The sequence below is a fragment of the Mytilus trossulus genome, chromosome 10, assembly GCF_036588685.1.
Source record: "Mytilus trossulus isolate FHL-02 chromosome 10, PNRI_Mtr1.1.1.hap1, whole genome shotgun sequence".
Lineage (NCBI taxonomy): Eukaryota > Metazoa > Mollusca > Bivalvia > Mytilida > Mytilidae > Mytilus > Mytilus trossulus.
This window is the reverse complement of record NC_086382.1, coordinates 29149230-29168977: the sequence shown is the minus strand read 5'-3', so window position 1 is coordinate 29168977 and position 19748 is coordinate 29149230. Positions and strand designations below refer to the sequence as shown.

The following is a 19748-nucleotide window of genomic DNA, read 5'->3' as shown; positions in this document are numbered from 1 at the left end:
GGATCTTTTCCTGTTAGTTTCAATTTTTTTTTCAATGCTCACAAGTATTCAGGTTGTAACCATATCTATCTGATTTGTCAACTTGACAGTAAAATTTCTGTTATGGAAAACCTTTACAAAAACTGTTGATGTTTTTCTCACATTTAAGGACATTCTAGGTCCAAGACCTGCCATCTTCCTATAGGATATGTTGAATTATGGACAAATACCATCAAAAATGTTTTTATGTCCCTGTAACTTACAATAGTTTCAGGTTCAAGTTTTGGTTGAAGTTTTTGGTCAAGGTAGTTTTTGATGAAGCTGAAGTCCAATCAACTTGAATCTTAGTATAATCATGTTCCCTATGATATGATCTTTCTAATTTTAATGCAAATTTAGAGTTTTTACCCCAACTTCAAGGTCCACTAAACATAGAAAATGATAGTGTGAGTGGGGCATCCATGTACTAAGGGCACATTCTTGTTATGAATGAGTTAAACCTGTTGACCAAAGGTTAATTGGTGTAAATGACGTCATGATTATTATGGATCCATCAAAGGTCCAGGAATTCTGTAAGATAATTTTGGTTGCACAAGATTTCAGGGACCATCAGGTTGGAGCTTAAAGCTTTCATAATATTTTTTGGCAAGATGAATGACAGTTCTTTAGTAAATTAGTACAGTGAAACCTGTTCAAACCGAACCTCTTCAAACTTAAGATTTTGTTCGGTTTTGACCGATGTTTCGGTTTTATCAGGTTTGGAACACACATAATTTGAGATGGTGGTGCTTAAGAACATGTTTGGTTTATACAGGTTTTCGGTTTATACAGGATTCTGTTTAGTCAGGTTTCACTGTATAAGATCAGTCAGACACTTGAAAAATTCTATAACTCGTTTACCAGCACTGTATTTAGTGTACACGTAATGAAATGATGAAGATGAAATAAATTTGATATATGGTCAGATCACTATAATTAATAAATTGCTTTCGTTCTATATATGTTCATGCTTTATCAATGGACGTCACAATGCATTCTTATAATAGTATTAATTAAAACCCATGAGATGATGATACCTATATTATGAAAAGAATTTATGATTGAGTTTTAATAAATTATAAAACTTTTCCCTAAAGCATGATGTATAAATTCTTATGTATATGATAATATATAATCTCCCTTTTTTTTAATCATATATAAGAGTAAAATTATTGCGCAGTTTCTAAAATTATTTAAAAGTAGATGATAACATATTTTTAATATGTAGGTTCTTTCAAATGATTGCAATTATATTAAAATTATTTATATTACTTTTGAAAGGGCTGCAAATCCAAGATGACACTTAAAACTTCTCTCTTAAATGTCAAGTAAAACAATACAAAAACAAAACAAAAAATACCTTCAGCAAGAATACCAAAACAATACCTTCAGCAAGAATACCAAAAAACACCTTCAGCAAGAATACCAAAAAACACCTTCAGCAAGAATACCAAAAAATACCTTCAGCAAGAATACCAAAAAAAACCCCCAAAAAACCCCACCTTCAGCTAGAATACCAAAAAACACACAAAAAAAAACAGCTTCAGCAAGGATAGCAAAAAACAAAACAAAAATATCTTCAGCAAGAATATAAAAAAACACTACAAAAACACCTTCAGCAAGAATACAAAAAAAACACAAAAAAAAAAATACCTTCAGCAAGAATACCAAAAAAACACAAAAAAAATACTTTCAGCAAGAATACCAAAAAACACAAAAAAAATACACCTTCAGCAAGAATACCAAAATAACACCTTCAGCAAGAATACCAAAACAACACCTTCAGCAAGAATACTAAAAACACCTTCAGCAAGAATACCAAAAAACACCTTCAGCAAGAATACTAAAAACATCTTCAGCAAGAATACCAAAAAAAACACCTTCAGCCAGAATACGAAAAAAAACAAAAAAAAAAACACCTTCAGCAAGAATACCAAAAAGTGTTTGTTTTTGGAAAAATATAGGACAATTTATTCTATTAACAGTGTGTAAAGTTCTCTTAAAAAGTGCATGAATAACCTGGATAAGGAAGAATAAAAGGGATTAATAATTAATTTTTTTTCTTGCTGAGAAACAAGTAATCGTGAGAATTCTGGTCAGAAAAAGATCAGTAAATTACTGTTAATGAATAATTGAGGTGTCCCTATCAGGAAGAAGAATGTAACAAGTCCCTTGGGATCCATTCACTAAGTAAACACTACAAGTAATAGGTCTAGTAAGGAAAAAAAACATTTATAGGCTTAAATGTTCTTTTGGGTTACATATACATTTGTACATTATATCAAAACTAGTTTTGACAAGATTTTCAATTAAAATGTGATTTACTGTTTACTGCAGTTTCCACTTAATGTTGCGATATGTATTGAAATTATTTTTTTGTTTGAATCTCATGTGTAGTTAAAAAATACTTATTGTTTAAGTTCATTACATCAACATCGATAATAATTAAAAAGCTTACATTGATTTATTTCTGTAAACAACTGACTGTGTGGTTCAAAAATCCTTTGAAAATTGATTTTTAACATTGGTAAGAATTAAAAGTTAAAGTGACATGAAAGTATATACTGACTGCGTGGTTCAAAAATCCTTTGAAAATTGATTTTAACATTGGTAAGAATTAAAAGTTAAAGTACATGGCTTTGTAAGCCTCTGATCTGAGACTGTGTGGCACTTGTAAGGCTTCTTGTATTCTGGTTTAGTGTGACATGTCTTTACAAATAGACTTTTGTACACTTGTCATCATATATGGTTAAATTCGATGCAAGGTTTTTCTATTCTAGAAAATGTCAAATGTTATAGATTACAAAAAAAACCAGGAAAATACGCTATAGCTGCGAAGACAAAATAAATGTGTGGGCTAGCCGAGAATTAAGAAGACAATTCCTAGAGTCATTGCAATCAAATAATTTGTATTAATGATGCATGTCAAAGAGTGAGCCCAGAACAAGAAGTGGGAAATATAAAGATGAAATACAATCAAACCTTCAGGTTTTTCCATATAAATGTACCTTTTTAACCCGCTGCATTTGTTTGCATCAGTGTCTTATTTAGTCAGGAATCTGATGTTCAGTAGTTCTCTGCTGATGCAGTTCATAAGTGTTTTTTGTTTATTGTTTTTTGTATAGATTAGATCGTTGGTTTTCCTTTTTGAATGGTTTACATTAGTAATTTTCTGGGCCTTAAAATTATAGCTTACTGTTTGGTGTGATCCTAGGGCTCTGTGTTAAAGACTGTACTTGGACCTATAATGATAATCTTTTACAAATTGTGATTTTGATGGATAGTTGTCTCATTGGCACTCATACCACATCTTCTTGATATTATTATTTTTTTTTTTTTTTTTTTTTTTTTATACATGTTTTCATTTTTTTTTTAATGTCATATCCATACATTGAAATTTAGGTTACATTAATGGACTGTGACACACTACATTTGACCTACTGTGAACAGTGATATAATTAGTAAGCAAAAGTCTGCAGTATGCATCTTGTTTTAGATTGTTATACATTTTGTTATATTTTTATATTTTCCTGACAGACAAGTATTTCAGAACATTTCAAAATAACCCAGATCAAATTTGGTCTCCGCAGCATTGGTTTACAACTAGAATTATCATCAGGTTTTCTATATAGGAGGTAGACTTAGTATTAACATTGTGTCAGGTGTGTTCGGCAATCTTCCAGTAGTGTTTTTTATTCAACTAAATAGTTTATATTAACTTTATATTGTTATATATTAGAATAAAGGTATCAAGAGATTTAAAACATAATATAATGCCATTGTTGCATTAGATGATGTATTGCTTCAGAATAGTATATTATAAAAATATGCTAGGAATGACTTTCTTCAGAATTGAATAGATACAACGAGATGTCTTTGTAAAAATATGCTAGGAATTACTTTCTTCAGAAGTGAATAGATAAAACAAGATGTTTTTGTTATACATGTATATTCCAAGTCTAATATTGGGGTAAAAAGTATACTAGAATGCCTAAAAGAGGATGTAAATGAATATTTCGGTCGACAAAATGAAGGAAATAGTTTTGTAAAATATTGAAGAAAAAGAATTGCATGATATTATTGACAATGAATAAGAATAATGCACGAGAACAAAAAACAAAAAATTCTGCTGTCATTCGTTATTATGACCCTTGGAAGTATCAGTTTTGGTGCCGTGACCATATTTCAATATATATATATGCTGGTAAATACTTCTTTTCTCCTTTCTTAAAAGATGCTGTAAAAAAAAATGTATTGATTTTTTAAAACAGGTAATTTCATTTTTTTTTGCATTACAGTTTTAAAAAGGTAGATTATCTATACTCTAGTATTGATTCTTACTTTAGATATCAGTACTGACACTCCTTATGTTTGTATTTGAAAAGATGTCATGATCAATTTCTAACACTTTAATGTTTTAGACCCAATTTTACAACAGAAAAACATGAAATATCCTTCAATTATTCATAAATTTATGAATTTTAATCATTATTTTATGGTAATAGATTAATACAGAAATAAATAAGTAATAGATTTTTATTCACTAATTGAAAGTGTGCGATTATTCAATACTGGTTAAAAGTTAAAAAAAAGATGGTGATAAAAATGAGAATATTAAATGACTTAAACACATGAAATATGATAAACTTTGCTAATTGGAAATATTGGCAAAACATATATTTGAAATTTGGGTTGAAATGGTGCAAATATGTGTTGGATATTCAAAGTTTTAAGAAAGGCGATATCAAATGTTCTGGATGTGTTTTAGTTTAAATCCATGGAATTTAACAGAGACCTCTATGTTGTTAAATTATGACACAGTTTTCTCCCTTTTTAAATGTAATGGAATCCTTAAAGAAATGTATTTAATTGAAACCTTATTCACCCATTTTCTTACCACTGTTATAAACAACAAGGAAAAATTATGGAATCATTTAGCCATACACTAACCAAAATGTCAATATGACAGAAAATCCACATTTGACATTGTGTAAAAGTTATTTCCCCTTAATGACAATTTGAAAAAATTATAACCTATTATTACCAATGTTATTTCAACTGATCGGGCGGAGCTTACGTTTTAATTTGCATTAGGGCAGTCGATTTGAAGATGTGTGTGATTACGATATAGTTTATATAGTTATTACTGATTTCTAATCACCTATCAGTGACCTCAAAGGAATTTACAAAAGAATGACTGGACAATGCATTGATGAGTGTATCCTAAAACACCTATCTATAGATGGACTGGTTTATTATGAGCGAACTGGATAAACTCCGCCCAGTCAAGTGAAATAAATTGAGTAATACATTGTATATGACTTTTGCAGCAACCTAATGCTGAGCTTTATTTGATCACTGGTTACATTAATGACTTAATTGTAGTTAAAATGTCTGACCATTTGAATCGTTAGATTTCATGAAACAAATTACAATTTGGTAAACATTTTGAATGAATTGTAATACAGTGTAACCTGTGTTATCGGACACACTTGGGGGACCAGAAAAAAAAGTCTGATTAAGCAGGGTGTTTGAATTTAATTCAGGTGTCGTATTATGCAGGTTACACTGTGCTTTGCATTATAGGACAGCAATGCTTATGCAATCAAGTCACAGCTGATTTGACTGTAGGCATTATGATTTTGAGATACATAACTGGATCATGGCTTAATAATTTACAGTTGTCTGATTTTATGAATGGGAATTCATTATACATATATGTCTGAAATGATTATTTCATCATCTTTAAAATATTAGTCCTCTAGTAAATAAGCTTTCCAATTTATAGAACTTGGATCATTGATACTCAAGCAGTGTGTCCAACAATGTTGATTATATAGAGTGTTATAGATGTAAAAGTCTGTTTATTATTATACATGTATTGATGTTAATCACAAGCATGCGATACTGAAGAAGATAACTAATAGATTAACATTCCATCTTCTCCAGATTATTTACAGAAAACATTAAGTCTAAAGATAGCACCGATATATACATGTCTAATGATAATCAGCATGTTACAGAATTAATCAGGGTAACACACATGCTGTACTTACTCAACTAATCCATGCAAAAGTACAAGACATGTAAACTCAGTTAAAGCATTAAAAACAAATACTCTTACAACCAAATTCAAAGTAACTCATCACTATAAGGGGATAGATGAATGTTTCAGTTTCGATTACAGTTTGTATTTAGTCTAGGGGCTAGCATGGTGCTTGTGTAAAGTAACATACAAGTGCTAGCATAGGGCTTATGTAAGGTTAGGTATAAGGGCTAGCATAGGGCTTGTGTAAAGTTAAGAAAAAGGGCTAGCATAGGGCTTGTGTAAAGTAAGGTATAAGGGCTAGCATAGGGCTTGTGTAAGGTTATGTTAAAGGGCTAGCATTATGGCTTGTATAAAGTTAGGTATAACTGACTAACATAGGGTTTGTGTAAAATTAGTTATAAGGGCTAGCATAAGGCTTGTGTAAAGTTAGATATAAGGACTAGCATAGGGCTTGTGTAAAGTTTGGTTTAAGGGCTAGCAAAGGGCTTGTGTAAAGTTAGGTTTCAGGGCTAGCATAGGGCTTGTTTAAGTTAAGTATAAGGGCTAGCATAGGGCTTAACTCATGCAAACACAATACTAAGAACCAACCTCAGAGTAAAACAATTGAGCAGTGATTCACTTACAGTGTTAGAGTTATTCCCCTTTTTACTTTCAACTTAAGTTTGTCTTTTCCAAATTTTATTAAAGTCATACACAATGCTAAGAGCCAAAATACCCAGACAGAGTTTGAATTTTAAGTTGGAAAGTTGCACAACGTGAGCAGGATCATTCACATCCTCGAACACATTTTTCTTCTATAATTTGAAATGATTTACACTACCTTAGAATCAGAAAATTCAGAGCACAATAGAGGTAACATTGAAGAAATAGAGTCTCAGCACAATAAAAGTAAAATAGATACTAACAAAGTTAATCAACACCAACAAAAATACAAAGATACATTAGCCTGACTTGTGAAAGGCATATTAATATTTGGATCAAGATTATAAATTTTGGGGCCTTTTATAGCTTGCTGCTCCGTATAAGCCAAGGCTCTGCATTAATAGCCATACCTTGACCTATAAGGGTTTACTTTTATAAATTGTTATTTGGATGGAGAGTTGTCTCATTGGCACTCATACCACATCTTCCTATATCTATATATCAGTATGTTAGGACCACCATCATGGATATAATGAAAATTTATTAGTTTGTAATTAGAAAAGAAAGGTCAGGGTCATCTTAAGGATTTTTTTCTGGTACTAATTACATAGTGCCATGACATAATCCCGATTTGATTGTCAGATTTATGAATTGCTGTGAGCAGAGTATATTGGATAAAAAATGTCTCAGATATTGCTATAAAGCATTTTTGTCATGTTTATTAAATGCATCAAGTATATGTGAGCTATTCATTATCAGAAAACCATTTGTGTCTATAACTACATGGGGAGTGATATATTATTGTGATTTGTGTGTCATGTTGGTGCATGTGAAATTTGGCAGGATTATCATATCCAAATAGAATGTTACGTAGTCTTTATAATTCACAATATATATGACTGATAATCTAGGGCATCATAATCCACATTGCAGGATTATCTCATCCAAATGGATTATCACATCCAAATAGAATGTTAGTCTTTATAATTTTCAATATGACTGATAATCCAGCGCTTCATAATCCACATTGCAGGATTATCTCAAATAAAAAGATAGTATTTATATTATCCACAATATGGCTGATAATCTAGCACTTCCTAATCCACATTGCAGGATTATCTCAAATGGAAAGATAGTGTTTATAATCCACTATATAGCTGATATATCTAGCGCTTCATAATCCACATTGCAGGATTATCTCATCAAAATAGAATATTAGTCCTTATAATCCACAATATGACTTGCTTTAAGTGTATGACTCTATATTACTGAAAAAATGGATGGAAAGTTTTCAGATTTCTTAATGAAATTAAATTTCAATATCAATTAAGATTTACCAGACATTGAATCCAATTATAATGATTATATAAGACATTTATTGGATCATGTTGTAATTAAATATAAGTTTTAAAAGATTTGATATAAATTTGAAAACATGTATTGGAAACTATAATGGATTCCAAGTCTATTAGGTTCAAGTGCACTTGAGAAGATTTTCAGCAGAAATTGCATTACTCGAAGAGCTGATTGAGTCACTAACACATCTTTTTCTTCAGGTTCTGTGATACACAAACTGAGCATACATTATTGTTACTTTTAAGTCTTACTGTATTATAGTCTTGTTTACATTATGGTAGAAAGTAAAGTAAAATAGGACTTTTTAGATGAAATATTTGACCCTTGACATTAAACAACCAACAATAAATCAGCAATTGTTATTACATTGATGAATTTGAAATGATATGGTATCTGTCTATATCACCTTTAGCAATACTCATAGCCTTTTTAGTTTCTGTTTATTTTTGACAAAGCAATAGATGATTTCAGCCTAAAGCTGATCAGTCATAAGTCCCAGTAGCCATATATATTTTATCTATGAAAAATGTATAACTATCATAGAGGTTGATTGAATGATCTTTGTTTGTTTGTTTTTTTTTTTTTTTTTTTTTTGATTTTTGCCATGTGACTATGGACTTTCCAAATTGATTTTCCTCTGAGTTTCTGACCATGCAGAACATCTGATATAGGACAAAAGAAGAGAATTAATCAGAATTCAGTGCGGTTAAACTTACTGACACTATTTTCTCTGACTCTTGCTTATTCCATGTCGAAAATTATAATAGTTGTAATCAGTCCTTTCAATAGTCCCAAGAGAGCCGTCGATCACTGAGGTTCAAAACAATTTATTTTGTGACAATACAAAGCGTGACCTTGAATTGACTCTTATCTAGATTGTATTATAAGTAATGGAAAGAGAATTTGTTAATAAATGATTAAGGATTCACAGGATAATTTGATCTTTTGGGAGATGAAGTTATTATCTTCCATTTTGTTTTTTTGCAATTGGCTGTATTCATCCAAATCTTTTTTATTGACCTTTATCAATATGATCGGACATTACAGGACATTTTAACGGGACATTAAACATATTAATCCCTTTTAATTTTTTTCTGTAGAGGTCATGAAACATTTAAGCTACAAGGTTCTAGCTATTACAGCTAATGGTTGGATGATAACTTTTTAAGATAACTTTTTAATTTGCATTAAGGTGGTACCTACCACCACAGGGAGATAACTCTATAAAATCAGCTAAACGTTTTAATTATGTTGTGTTATTAAGGGAATATTAAGCTTCTCAATGATTAAAATAAGTGTTTTTCAAACTGCTATATAACCAGTGTAATTTTTCTGATAAAACGATTGGTTAATTTTTTTTATTTTTTTTATATTTTTGTCAAAGGATCAAAGTTTTAAACTTTATCAAAATTTTATGAAAATTAAACCAGCCAAATTAATTTTAGTGAAAGTGTTGGGTACCACCTTAAAATCAAGTGTTAATTACTGGTTCATGATATGTTACTTTCTGTATTTTCATTTGTGCTCATATTTTTGGAACAAACCTTGGTTCATTCAAAAACCATATAATCCTGCCTTAGTTTATTGTCATAAGTCTGAAATAGTTCTGAATGAATGTACTATATGGAATATATAATCAAATATGTTCCACCCTACCAAATTCTTCAAATGACAATAAAGTTTAAGTCTTGAGGTCAAAACTGCTATAATTTAAAGGTCATTCTTTTTAATTTAACAGAAAAAATTTCTTGTCAGATCTTCCTAATCTTGACCCCCTGTAAATTAACCTATGAAATTTAGTCCTCATTTTAAACGTCACCTCTTATATAAGGTTATATTTTCTCTGGTCCCCAGTGTGACTGACTGGCTATTCCCATGTGTGACTGTATTACCAAAGACTATTTGCAAGGTTCCTGGTTTGGAACAGACATTTGGACAAGTGATGTGATGAGATTCCTGCGTAGATTTTTGATATTTCAATCCTTTTCTGGCTTAAACATTATGGATCTTGATTCTTGAGTTGTCCAAGGCAGTTGCAGATCCAGAGGGGGTTCTGAGGGTTATAACCCCCCAATTTGGACAATTAATGCATTTGAAAGGGGACATACAGCTGGAACCCCCCTTTTTTGAACAATAAATGCATTTGAATGGGACATACAGTTGAACTCCCCCTTATATCCTGGTAACCCCCCTTTTTAAATGGATAGATCCACCCCTGCAAGGTGTCAATGTAAGAAAACTCATGTAAGTACAGAAAAAAGGTTAGACAGGTTAGACTTTTTTCATGTTCCTTTTATGTACCTTGAAAACTTGAAGACTGGAAAAAATGTAGCTTTATTTAATTGGCTTTCAATTCACCACATTAAGTTTTGGCCATTGTAAATACATTTGACCTACTCTCCTCTCTGTTAAATACTCTGTGAAATAATGTAGTATGAATAAACAGTTAACCTCATCAAACTGTTATTTGAATTAGGAAGATGAGGTATTGATTTTGGCAGATTTGAAGTGTGGCATCTTTTTTATTATTGTGTAGGTGTTTAACTCACCTGTAACGAATGAGAAAAAAATGTTGTGATTTCTATCAAGTAGATTGAAGCAGAAATTCATCCTCATTATCAAGTTATTTCTATAACTAAAGCAATGTTTGTTTATAATTTGGAAGTCAGAGTTATTTTTGATGTTGCATTACTGTTTAATATCAAATTAATCACAATCTGCAGTGAATTCTGCACTTTTATTAACTTTTGTTATTTCTAAAATATAAATAATACAAAGTTATGAATTATAATAAGCATGTTGTGTATTGGCAAAGATCTTTCTGGTTTTGCGATTTCTTATAAATATTAGAACGTACAACAAAATATGTATTTACAAAAGTTCGGAAAATTTTCTTATATTCAGGTTAAGTTGGTGTTTGTACATCTTAGGGATATATTTCTCCCAGAATTTAAGATAGTCACAGCTTATTCTATATTTGTGTGAAATTCATATAAAACTTTCAACTATTAATTAGCCAAATAAAACTGCCCATATAATCCATTACTGACGCAAATATTTCATAAAGTAATGTCTATTTCTATTTCAAAGAAGTAATATATACAAAATTTGTCTATAAAGGGATTTATATAGATAGTATATGTTTACCTTTATCTGAAGTGAAGCCGTGCGGTATTAATAATTTTATGGCTCTTCATTTTCTTAATTTAAACATTTCTCCGTATGTCAAGTGGAGATCTGATTGCAGCGTATTTTCTAAGAACTTAGATGTCTACTAAATATAGAGATAATTGATACCATAAATAGCTATAATCTATTTATTGCAATAAAACGCTGATATAAATAGGAAATTATGGACCAAGAATAACTCGCTGATGTAAAATGTGACACACATAATGTAATCGTGGATTATACCTTTATCCAGCCGTGATCAGGATTAACGTTTCTGAATGGAATTACGGCTTTAAAATGATTCCGTTGAATGGACAATTTTAATTAGTTTGTTTTTGAAAAGCCTAATGGGTTATATTTGAAAAGGAATGACGTATATATATATTATAAATAAAGGAAGATATTAGATATGTAGAATTGTTGTCAAATACAGATTGTTTATTACTGGCTAATTCAATTTACTAAGAATTGTCATCTTGGCATGCTTTGTTACAGAAATATAATTGTAGTCGAAACTTTTATAGAAATATATACATTGCCTGCTATTTTTGTGAGATACAAAAACTGTTTTGATTTGGTTCAAAATTAATAAGCTTTGACCAATATTTTTTATCTAGCCTTGAAAACTGGTAGAGTCCAAAGTAATTTAGTTATGCCTTTTCTGTTGACAGTGTTATTTAACTTTTGTAAATATTTTTCTTTCTTGGTTATATAGTTAACTAAATTATGCTGTTTTTCTGGAAAGGTCATGTTCTTAAATGCAATGTGTGAAATTTTCATTGTATTATTATACTGGAAATGATAAAACCTTATTCATGCCAATTATTTTTTTAATTCAAAACAAATATAAATTCTACCCTATTTAAAAAAAAAAAAACAATTGAAGAAAGACACAGGAGGGAAAAAGGGTGGCCATGGTAATTAACAACTCAGTTGAGAAAAAAAATACCCAGGATTATGGATACCATTATTTGAGTTCAACATATAAAATAAATAAATTTGTCCAACCATGGAAGTAATATTTAAATCCATATTACTTCCATGGTCCAACAAAGATTGAAAGTTCAGCCTCGTTTACTGATGGCAAGATGGAGAACCATGCATTACTAAGCCTTGCAGTGCTGTGGTTGCTAAAAAAAACCCACAATTTGAAGAACGACCATGCCATCCTATTAAATGCATGGTATATATGCTTTTTTTAAGGCACATCTTTCCACTAATTGCCTCATGATGTGATGACAAGCAGAAAAACATCTTCTGCCATGTTGTAACTAGGGACTTGTCTTAATTGGAACCAATTTTAAAAACACATAATTAAGACGAAATAACCATAAAATTGTAAAAGTGTATATATTAGGTTCAGTTCACATGGTTTTGTCTGGGCCCCTACTTTTCTGTATAAAGAGGTTCCAATTCCCCAAGTGCCTGTGGTTCAGATTTGTTTTATGATAAGATTGTAATTTTAGTTTTTCTTTTCCAGAAAAGCCATATCAAAGAATACACAGAACCATGCCAATCTCTTACATCCTAGCCATGCAGAACATGGATACAGAAAACGAGAGCTACGATCCACCGTGGATTGGTCGGTAAGTCATTAGATATAAAAAGATGTGGTATGAGTGCCAATGAGATGACTGAGGCTCCATCGCAATTTGTAAATGTAAACCATTATAGGTCAAAGTACGGTCTTCATCATGGAGCCTCGGCTCACACCAAACAGCAAGCTATAAGGGGCCCAAAAAGGACTATTGTAAAACCATTTATAAGGGAAAACCAACGTTTAATCTAATCTTTATTTGAAACAAGTGGAGTTAAAAGCCAACAAATCTTCCATAACACTATATACATAACCAACTCAACCAAGAAAATGACTGAGAGACAAAAAGAGACCAAAGTGCATAACAAGAGGCAAAAATGTTGGTAAAGAATATACCAACCATGAGAAAAATCTGAAGGAATTGCATAAAGCACAAAGGACTGGGTGCATGGACATAGTAAACATCTCCTGCTATGTATTAGCATCACCTTCGTTGCAAATCTAGACACCATTAAAAAAAATCACAAATGGGAAATAGAGCACAATCAATTAATTCTCAGATTAGAAGATGACAGCAAAAAATGATTTCTAGATAATTGTTGAAAAATGACCTGCGTAAAATTAAGCATTCATCTATCATCATATATATAACTTTAAGGCATCATATTTTGATCATGCTTGTCTGATTATTTCAAGATATTTTTTTTCCATTTCAGGAGCAAGCTATTAACAGTGAACATATGTGGGTTGAGACCAATGCCTCTGGGGACTATTGCTATGCAATGGAGCCTGATTGTATGGTAGGCTATATTGTTAATAGAACTTACGGTTCCTTTGATGTATTAAAAAAATAAATTGGCAAGCCAGTATCATTTCATGGTTTTGTTAGGAATCTATTAATTAAAGGCCTTCGAAATTCAGATCTTTGACAAATTTTATTTTGGATTTACCCTTGGTCATATTTAAGTTACTTTGTTCTTAAGAAAGATTTAACACTTCTTTTTACTTTTTCATTAATTGTTCATCATTTATTATTATATTATACAAAACACCAATCTCTCTTAAGGAAAATTCAAAATGGAAAGTCCTGAATCAAATGGCAAAATTAAAATTTAGGAATATGTCAAACAAAGGGATTATAACTGTCATATTTCAATTTCCTATACCAAGGGGGGTGGGGGGTGGTAGGGAGTAAACTAGTTTGCTGGCGCCACAATCATCATTTTTAAGTGTTTGTGATGAAAACAACACTATTAAAGTCAGTTGAAAATGGCTCAACATCTAACATAAACACAGACTGGGTGGGCAGGATATTTATAATGTTTAATAACAAAAAAGCCAAAAAGTACAGTACTTGCTAGTGTTAGGTCAAGCTGGGTCAAAGCCAGAAACATCTAAAAAAGAAAATCTGATATCTCAGACTAAAACATAGATCAGTCTACATATCCAACATCCAATGGATTAAGTATAAAGACATTATTAACAGTTAAAAAAGACATGACCTTGTGCAATGCCAAGATACAGGCGTTGCCAGATTATAGAACTATGAAGGTGCATATGTATATTACAAAATTATTTTGTTAGATTTCAATTTACTGACATTAAATCAATATTTATACCAATAAACACAATATTCAAGGATCTAATTCATTAGCAAACAGGCATTCTTACAACTAGGATTGGAATCATTTTAAAGGTTAAGGATCTACATTATGATAATAAATTTGAATATTGGTGATAGTAAGAATAAAATTTGAAAAATAATTGACGTTTGCTGCACATTATGAGCAGCTGAATCAGGAGTTGGTGCCATATAAACACCATGTAGGCCTCTAGTGGATAGTTTTGAAATCAAATCACATTTTGTTATTTTTATATACCATCAAAATATGTTACCTTAAAGTATAAAAAATCTATGTCATTTGGTCTCTGGTGGAAAGTTGTCTCATTGGCAATCAATTAGCACTTCTTCACATTTCTATATTATAAGTTATGTCCCTTTTACACTTACCTGTCCCCTATAACCTCACAGTGAGAGTGTTTTATCTGTGCTGGTTACCAGTCATGGATGAACATTTTATTATACAGTTTTATATCGTCGTACATGCAAAGCAATTACTGTATAAGTCATTACTTTGTCTCGGGAGCATTATTATGGGGAGAAAAAAAACCCGACATGAAATTATGATCAATTTTGTGAGCTTATAAGTCTTCCTAGATGGATTTCCAGGTTTTCATGTAGGAGTTTTGTCTAGGTCACATTCTTTATAAGGACTGTTTACCTTAAATTGAAATTCAAAGCATTCTTTACTGTACATGATTATTCACTATTTTGACAGAGAAAAATCCCAAGGTGCACCAAATTGATTAAGCAAATTGTAAGACTTGGACTTTATTGATTTTAGTTCATGATGAATTTATGTTTTTGTTTTGAATGTGAAACTCATTAATTTGATGGTGTAGAAATTCATTAATTTTTTCACACAGTTTTGAAGAAGCTTTGAAACTTGTTACTTCCTTAATTTTTTAATTTGCTCTCGTCAATCACAGTTTCTGTTGTTAAGTCATTTGTTCTTTATGATTTACTCATCACATATTAATTGCTTTGTGTTTTCTTCTTTCTTAATACTTCCCTGCTCCGCTCATGTGAGTAAACTTGACTCAAATTTTAATTGACTAGGATTGTCTGTTTTCCTATATAGGTCAGTGGTTTTCTCCAGGGACTATACAACTTCCTCAACTAATAAAAACTGGCCGCCACAAAATAGCCCAAAAGTTGTGTTAAAACAAATAAAAAATCAAATATCTTGCTGTTCATCCTGGCCCACAGAAATGAAATCATACAATCACTTTTCCTCTAAGGGCTATTCCAGAAAAAATGATGGGGGGTGGGAGGGGGGTTGGAAGGCACATTGTATTAAAATACATGGGTGATGGGTATCAGAGCAATGTTTCACACTATAATGCACCCCCCCCCCCCCCCCCCCCCCCCCCCTACATTTTTTTCTGGAATAGCACTAATTTGAAATAAGGGGAGATTTAGTTTGATTACCAATTGATGACTAAACACCAAACAAAAACACCAAAGGACAAGTAATATTGTCATGAACCATTACAGGTAACTTAACTGTGGATTCATTCTTATTTGTTGGATACTAATTTTCGGGAATTTTATGGTTGCCTGGCAACCACAAATTCCCATGTCCAATGAATTACAAATTTTATATAGGAATGTATGTAGACTTTGAGAAAACCACGAAATCAAATATCCAGGAAAATAATAATTGAGAAAAACACGTAAATTGGTACCCACGAAAACAAATGAATCCACAGTATATGGCAAACAAAGTTTCGTCTAGGAATTAAGCTTAATAAAATCTTTAGAAAAAAATGTGAAACAAAACAAAAGATATGATTTCTACCAAATAAAAATTAAAAAAAACAAAAAAATTAGGACAAACAGCAACAAGACAACCAATAGCTTATAGACTCTTTACTTGGGACAGACACATAAAATTAAAGTATGCGGTGGGTTGGTATAAGATAGGGGGATGTGGCATAACTGTAAAACTGTCAATTATTTATAGTCATCAAAAGTATGATTTTAATATAAGATATTTCATTTGTTTTAATTTCAGAAAACGGGTCAAAGAAAGAAATGTGTTGCATGTAAAATAGTTGCTCATCAGGGCTGTATAGCAGTTTTAGAAAAGGTAAGAAAGCCTCAGTGAAGAGGTACACTAACTATTGATAATGGAGTTTCTCCTGTGTATCGTAATATAATTATATATTTAGGGGTCCACACAGCAGAGACCACATGTGGAGTAGGAACTGCCAAAGTACATGAGATCACACCCAGTTTTTGGTGGGGTTCATGTTGCTTAGTTATCTATGTTGTGGCATGTGAACTATTATTTGTCTGTCTGTCTTTTCTTTTTTAGTTGTGATGTTGTCGGTTTATTTTCAATCTAGGAGTTTGAATTTCCTGCTGGTAATTCTTTTGCCCCTGTTTTTCTTTGCCAACATTATACATAACTGTTTTTAGGATACAAATTCTTGAAGTCAACAATTTCTTTAAAATATTTGATAGATATTGTAACTCTCAAGCCCATATAAATTCACAAAGTTCTCCAATTTCATGTTCTAACCAGTATATGTCATAGAAACAAATAAAAACCTTAATATTTTCCTTTTCCTGTTTGTCAATGGTCTTTAAAACAATACATCATCTGATTTGTTCAGGTGTACTTTTCCCAAATTTTTCCCAGTACATTTAGTCTCCGTAAATAAGAAAATCAATGTATTCAAATATCATGGCTGCGTTGTTATTGTACTTTCTTCAGACATGACGTGGACTCTTGAGAAATCAGTGAAGAAAGGTCGTATCTGTCAGATTACTGTCACTGCTGATAGTATGATTATTTCCAGGGAAAATGAATGTTATTTTCACTGTGTTTGGTATTTGGAGAAAGTTTTAGGTCTTTTCTCTGTAACTAAGATTTATAGGAACTATTTGTTTTGTTTGGTTACAAGTTGTTTTTACCACAACTGTACTTGTATTCAGGGGATTTTTGAAGAGGAAAAACGAATTGGTTTACTGAAAATATTCTGTGATAGTTGTCAAAATTATATTCAGTCTTTCTATGAATGTAAAGTGGGTCTAAGCGTGACGCAGGATTGTTGATTTTTTGTAAGCGTGACACATGAAAGTCAAATTATTGTATCGTGAAAACATGAAATGATGTCTTGCAGGACCCGGGATATGACAAAAAAATGAGAATTGCTTACGTACATAGTGTAAGCAGGATACGGGAATCTGACAAAACAGTAAGCGGGATACGGGATCGGAATCCCCCAATGAGACCCTCTGTAAATAGTCAATCAAAGAGAATCTAACAAGACTATGAAATAGTATAGACATTTAAAGGTCAGCTGCCGCCATTCATAGAAAAATGTCTATATCATAATGCAAGATCTAAATAGCTTTGAGTTTGAAAAGTTGAAGCTAAGACAATGGTTCACATGTAGCCAAATTTGGCCTTGAATTTCAGCTTTATCATAAAAGATCAAAAAGGCAATCATTTGGATCCATTTCAAAAGCCATGATGTTTGGTAAAACAAATTGCTACATAAGAGGACATTATATGCTCTGCAGTCTGCACATTTTTTTTATACATTGTCCAAACACAATCATTTTGTGTTTTTTGACACTATAAGCTTTGGGAAACCTTGGCAACAACACAAGATCCTAAATATATACACCTTATCGCTTTTTAGTCCATTCCGGGAAAAACAGTCATTTATACAACTTCCTGTTTGGGTAACCGGCTGAAAAATGAAGGTCAACAATAGTGAGCTGAGGGAGAAAAAAATTTAGAAAGTCATCACCAAGAAACTTTGATATAGTATGATCCACTTTTTTCGAAATTAAAATTGAAGAAAAAAAATATTTTGTGTGAAGTATTTAGGGTAGTTTAAACAGGTCTCATTAAAAAGTATCATGCATGGTGAATGGTTTAAACAGGGTCCCAGATATCTTCAACTGGATGAAAAAGTTGTGTAATTTTAGAACTTATCCAGAATGGAATAAATAGCGATTAGGTGTATTATAACCAAAATGTGCCCATTACGGGTTGATCAATTTTGAGAGCCAAGGTTCAACTACTCTTTTTCAGTTTTTTTTAAAAGACTGACTTACTGATGAACCCTATACAATAGCATCGGGAAGTGTAGATTTACATATGAAAAAGTATGCTAACTACATATATAACTCAACTATTGAGGCCAATATTACAAATGATAATAAATCTGATTTTATAATTTCATAATTAACTCTATTAGTCCTTCTGTCTGCATCACTATGCCAAGCTCTTCATAAAATTGCATACCATAGTAGAGGGGTCCTGATCCTGAAATCCCTGACTTAAAAACACGAAATCCCGAAATCCCGGTTTGAAAACCCGAGGTCCCGAAATTCAAAAAAAGGATTCCCGGATCCTGAAAGGGTCAATCTTGAAACCCCGAGCTTAAAAACACCTGATCCTGAGTCCTGATAAAGGTCCTATCCCCACCTCATAGTAATGTTACATAAAATAAGTTGACTGTAGACCATTAATAAATTTGACCGGAATTATCACCAATGTTATAATGTCTGATAAATTGGATCTGAAATTACTTATTGATTGATTGATTGATTGATTGATTGATTGATTGATTGATTGCTGGTGGTTAATGTCCTGAAATAAATTAGTGATCTCCCAGTTTGATGGTGAAACATAGAAAAACTTTTGTTTCTATCATCATATAAAAAACATGAATTCAATCTATTTTGATATCTGATTCTCGTCATAGTATTGACATCATAAAATATCAACTGCTTGACCAATATGAATTATTCACTTCATTACTTTTTTCCACCAGAGTCAAGGTCAACCAGAATTTTTCCCTCACAATGTATGTCAACCTGCAGGAAACTGTCAATTGAATAGATGTAATTTGACAGTGTTCTATATATTCATTGAGAAAACCCACTAATTATCATTATCTCCATGAAATCATCTTTGTAAAGGGTTGTCAGAGCAACCAGTAGTTGGAAAATTAAGTTAGGCTTGGTGCTTCACACATTAAACCTGTGTACATTAGCTTCTCGCCTTATGTAACAATACATTTTTTTAGTTGGATTTGAGTAATTTGATATTGTAGCGACAATAAATTTCATTGTCCAAGAACCACAGAGGAGATGTCCTAGATTGAATCTATATTTAGACTTTAATACTCCCGAGTCAATTATTTTATAAAGATTAGATATAATACCTTGGATAGATAGAAGTGAAATATATATTGAATTTTAGCTTCAACCATGTCAATAATGATTCCGGTGGGATTTTACTGGGAAAAATTAAACAGGTCGTAACTAGAGGACTTGCTGAGTTGGTTAACCATTGGAGATTAGTGACAATGAAAAAGTGCTTAATT

At 31.6% G+C, this 19748-nt stretch overlaps 1 protein-coding gene across 26 annotated transcripts in view; it reads left to right on the top strand.

The window, feature by feature from the left end:
- Nucleotides 1–19748, top strand: part of LOC134687179 (diacylglycerol kinase zeta-like) — a 208664-nt gene that overhangs the window by 113981 nt on the left and 74935 nt on the right. For all 26 annotated transcript variants that reach the window (XM_063547253.1, XM_063547248.1, XM_063547250.1 and 23 more), the window contains 3 exons: nucleotides 12717–12822; nucleotides 13490–13573; nucleotides 16412–16486. In XM_063547253.1, the coding sequence (XP_063403323.1) occupies nucleotides 12717–12822; nucleotides 13490–13573; nucleotides 16412–16486 (265 nt within the window). The remainder of the gene's footprint in view (nucleotides 1–12716; nucleotides 12823–13489; nucleotides 13574–16411; nucleotides 16487–19748) is intronic.